We start from the raw sequence: 4,825 nt of genomic DNA, 5'->3' as shown, positions 1-4,825 counted from the left end.
GGACCATGACAGGGTCGTTGTGATTGGATTTCTTTTTATTACTGTCTTTTTTGCTGAAAAAAGTGAAGTGAACTGAATTTCCACAGCTAGCCATGAGCGTGGCACTGATAATGTCCTTCTGAGGAGGGAGGCTTTCTATACAATCACTTGGAGGTCTGTATTTTGATTTGAAAGCTGTTGAATGAAATAATAACTAAATTCACAGAAAAACAATAATACAGTTCTTCATGAAAAGTAGTTTTTATTTGATCGAAAAAAAACATCATAAACACTCACAGAACCAGAGAATTTCTCATCGTAACATGGTTGAACCAAACCTTTTAAAAAAAACCAGTAGAATATTTCATCACATCATTTTAACTATGTGTAAAGTTCTCTGCAGCAACAAAGCAGCAGCTTCTTGCTCTGACCTTCATTTATTTGGTAGTGACAGGTAGTGTTGCACGCATTGTGAGTCCTTGGGTTACTGACAGTTACAGAACTGAGGACCTGCTGCATCTACATGAAAGTCCAGTCAGTTAGTCACATGAGGCACTGGAGGAAAACTGTATAATAATATAATTTTTGTTTGTATAGTTCACTTTGCACTGCTCAGGGTTAGAATCGTGTTTCCACTCTTTCCCAAATGCAGTCGCATTCTTGCAAAACGTCCCTTTCGGGCATTGTGGTCATGATGCTGAACCTGTTCCTGGAGATCTCCTGCAGCTCCTTGATCAGTCCCTCCACAGATGGACTGGGCCAAGTTTTGTTTTCGTCACTTATAAGAATGTATGTCTGTCTCTTGATCAGCTCCAGTCGCTCCAGGTGTCGCAGCTTGTTGAGGAACAATAGGTCTCTTGTTGGTTCCTCACGGTGGAAGCTACAGAAGACAAGACAGGGAAAAAAACGTCAGCTCTAGTTGCGTGTTGGCAACGATAGGTCCATAATGGGAAATTGTTGAGACGATTTTCTGTAGTGTTTCAGTTGTACTTAAGAAATCAAGACAGAGAAAAGCTTCATTTGCAGCAAAATGTAAATGATGTCAGTTTCTCAAGTGAGATGATTTGATGCTGCAGGTCACACATAAACCATCAAATGGTTTATGTCAACACCCTGGTTAAGAAAGCCCGTCAGCGTCTCTTCTTCCTCAAAAGACTTAAAGACTTCCATCTGCCACTGAGGGTGCTCAAGAACTTTTACTCCTGCACCATCGAGAGCGTCCTGACGGCAAACATCTGCACCTGGTTTGGGAACAGCACCAAGCAGGACAGACGAGATCTGCAAAGAGTGGTGCGCTCAGCCGAACGCATCATTCAATCAGAGCTCCCTGACCTGCTGTCCATCTACACCAAGCGGTGCAAGACCAAAGCTAGGAAGATTATGATGGACCTCTCCCATCCCAACAATGGACTCTTCTCACTGTTGAGGTCTGGGAAGCGCTTCCGCTCCCTTAAGGCCAAAACAGAGAGAATGAGGAGGAGCTTCTTCCCCCAGGCTATTCAGGCCCTGAACCAGGTGTAGGACTGGACTCTCCCACACACATCGCTATAAGACTGGACTCTCACACACATCACAACACGCACCACCACACATTTCCTATAATTTATAATCTTTATAATCTCCTCTGCTATTTGCACATTTTTTACTGTAAATTTCTAAGTTAATTTGTAAATTTTGTAGTAACCTGTAAATTGTAAATACTGTAAAACTTTTTTTCTGTCATTTAATGGTCAGGCATTGTACAGCTACAAGCATTTCACCCCCATGTCATACTGTGTATGGTTGTGTGTGTGTGTGTGACAAATAAAATTTGAATTTGAAATGGAACTTTTACTTTGTAATAGTAATATAAATAAAAATCTGCTGGGCATACCGTATCCTGAGAGTCTTGAGTTGAGGAAACAGTGTAGGAAGCCGTTTGCAGAGACAATCATCATAGCGGTTCTGATCTATGTCCAGATGTTCAACTCGCTGGAGTTGAGATGCAATGGAGCTCATCTGGCACATGCATGTGGATGTTCGCAGTGTCAGACTGGTCATCTGGCGTGGAAGGTCTTCCGTATAAGAGGAAAGAAAAGTCCCTCCTATAAGGAAAGAAACGACAGGACAGAAGTTACAGAAAACAGTTTTGGCCTGGAGCTTCACACAGCTTCACTTAAAAAACAAAACAAAAAAAAAAGGATGCATGCAAGACAACAGATTTTTGCTTACTACACACACTTACACACATTACAAAGATTAAATGCATGTTTTGACTCACCAATGATTGAGAGTGATTCCAGCTGTTGCAGATAACTGAGCCAGGAATAGAGGTTGCACTGCAGACCATCCCAGGGGTACCTGTAGTGGACAGCAAGCGACTTGAGTGAAGTCAGACCCCACAGCGCGTCCTCCGACAGGATGATTTCTGTGTAACTGACCAACTCCAAAGAGATCAGTTCTGGGCCGCCGTACTCTCCTACAGGATAAAAGAGGTGGTTAGCTAAACATTTAGTCTCTGTCAGTTAAGTTTAGCATAGTCACACAATACTGCACAACAGGCTGTGTGCTCACAATACTAATCAGAACAATATGTATTTATGAATGTAATCAGAATAATAATTCCTAAGGAAATTATGTGGGTTACAGTTGGTCCAAGATAGTAACAGTAATAGACTAAACCAATTAAATAATACAATATATTACAAGAAATAGCACTAATATATACAAATCGCTCAATTATAAACATCAAGAATATTACAGAGGTGAAATATATATAATAATGCAGCATGTGTGCAGCTCAACTGACTTCAATATGATGGGTTTTGTTCCAATATTAAGGCATAATGTCAAGAAATCATTGTATTTTCTTGATGAAAAGCTCTTGTCAAAGGTGTAAAAAGTGACTGTATTGGTTCTGATGCTTGCAAGTGTAAAATATAATCAGGAGACTGGCTTACCTGGGTTTTCTGGGTCCAGTGGGTAGAAGTAGTTGTTGGGCAGTGGCACTGGTGGCTCCCCTTTCATTCCCCAGGATAAGTGTTTGAGTTTCTTCAGGCTTAGCAGCAGGTTGTGGAAGATGCAAGAGGGCACTGGCATCATCCTCTCAAGCCTTTCACTTTCCTGCTGGTGGAACAGCAAGTACTCCAGGTTAACCAAGCGTGACACGCAATTGATGAACGCCACACTGTCGTCGCAGGACATCTGAATGTTGCAGACGCTGAGGTGAGTCAACCGCTCGACTAGTTGCTGACTCTGACACTGCACCAGTAACGGCTCAACCCAGGTGGCGTTTCGTACCCCAAGACTCGTCAGGTTGGGGAATTCACACAGGTTGTCTAAGTATTTCATCTTGTAATATCGCCGTTCCCTCACACAGACAATGGTGTTGAGCGATGGGAGGGACTTGCTGAGGATTTTCCAATCTTTGGATCCTAAATGTCGCACTGTGGCACGGCTGACCCCACGGCACTGCACGGTGTCCCAGAATCCAGATGTGTAGCGGGGAAAGTTGGAGAGTCCTGCTGTATAATCCTTCCACAGGGACGGGTGGTCGATGAGATCTCTGAAGTGTCTGCAGCAGAGGCGGGCTGTGTGCTTTTCCTCAGTGTTCAAGTAGCCGAACACCAAAACCCAAACTTCAGGTGGCAGATATGGTAGCTCCTGGACCTTCATGTTGACTGTTTGAGCCATTGCACCTCAATTCCTTACACAAATTCAACCAATGCAGAGGCAGCAGACCTACAATTAATAGTCCTTTGTCCCTGAGTAATCACACTGATTCGCTGAAATGTAGGAGCACCTGGAAAGGGAACAACAACAATTTACAATCCAGACTAAACAAAAAACGACCAAGACCTCACTTAAGCTCTTTTTTTATGTAAAAGGTGTTTATTTTTGCCCCAAACTATTCAGGCAAGCCTCACACCTCCATCAAGACTGTAATATGAAATAACTATCCCAACGTCCTTGTGGGTTGCCATGTGAATTTAAAGAAGCTTGTTGAGGTGAAATTTGCTTGTGCCTGTGAGTCACTGAAAACAAGGCCTCCTTGTATTCATCTCCAAACAAATAAATTAATCTCTGACTCAGTCTGGCTTCATGAAACGTGGATATAAAAAGTCATATTATTATTACAATCCTAGATTATTTTCACAAAGCATTTCATGCACACATTAATTCCCTACAGCCAGCCAAAAAGAAACAAATGAAGGATAATCTGAGATGTGTTTTAACAGAAAAACCACTTTCACTCCCAAAATTACTTAAAACAGGTCAGTAAAGATCTATCCATACTTTAAATGCTTAACTTGACGAAAACAGCATTGCAGTACATCTAACCAGCAGAGATGCTACAACAGGTAAACTTGAACTACACAGCAAATTATAGTTTGTGGCAGAGAATAATCCTTACCTTGCAGGAGTTTCTGAAAAGTTCAAATCCAGTAAGAAACAGATGAAGAAGCTCTTCCAGCCTGCACACACACAGGGCCAAAGCAAAGTGACCATCCCTGGTCTGTGACCCTTTAAAAGCTTGCTGGTACTTAATTAACATATGACTTTGTCAATAAAATAATCCCTGTATATCCTCTTATTTGTCTGCTGTTGACATCATCAGTCAAGTGGGGTGTGTCAACAACTGTCGATGAAGTTGAAGCTGAAGCTCATCACTCCATTGTTGTGTTCCAGACTGCTTGATCACATCACTTACATGTCTCCACACCCCACTCACTGTTTCATGTCCTTTCTCTTTCTTATACGTAACTGTTGGCTGCATCTGAAAGTCCACCATGACATATTGCTTTTGCTGCAATATGTCCACTGTGTTCATGAAGAATTCCTGTGTAAAACGACTAAACAGACTTAG

At 42.0% G+C, this 4,825-nt stretch overlaps 1 protein-coding gene across 1 annotated transcript; it reads right to left on the bottom strand.

Moving 5' to 3' along the window:
- Positions 1-224: 224 nt before the first annotated feature.
- Positions 225-4,521, bottom strand: LOC145431869 (uncharacterized). The gene is made up of 5 exons (XM_080308155.1): positions 4,373-4,521; positions 2,919-3,760; positions 2,240-2,437; positions 1,853-2,063; positions 225-859 (listed from the first exon to the last, which is right to left on the bottom strand). Exons 2-5 carry the CDS (start codon positions 3,649-3,651, stop codon positions 598-600), a joined length of 1,404 nt encoding a protein of 467 aa, XP_080164281.1. The 5' UTR covers positions 3,652-3,760; positions 4,373-4,521; the 3' UTR covers positions 225-597.
- Between the last annotated feature and the right edge of the window lie 304 nt (positions 4,522-4,825).

This window comes from Astatotilapia calliptera, chromosome 11 (genome assembly GCF_964374335.1).
Source record: "Astatotilapia calliptera chromosome 11, fAstCal68.1, whole genome shotgun sequence".
Taxonomy (NCBI): domain Eukaryota; kingdom Metazoa; phylum Chordata; class Actinopteri; order Cichliformes; family Cichlidae; genus Astatotilapia; species Astatotilapia calliptera.
The sequence above is the reverse complement of the archived record's forward strand: the minus strand, read 5'-3'. Positions and strand labels throughout refer to the sequence as shown.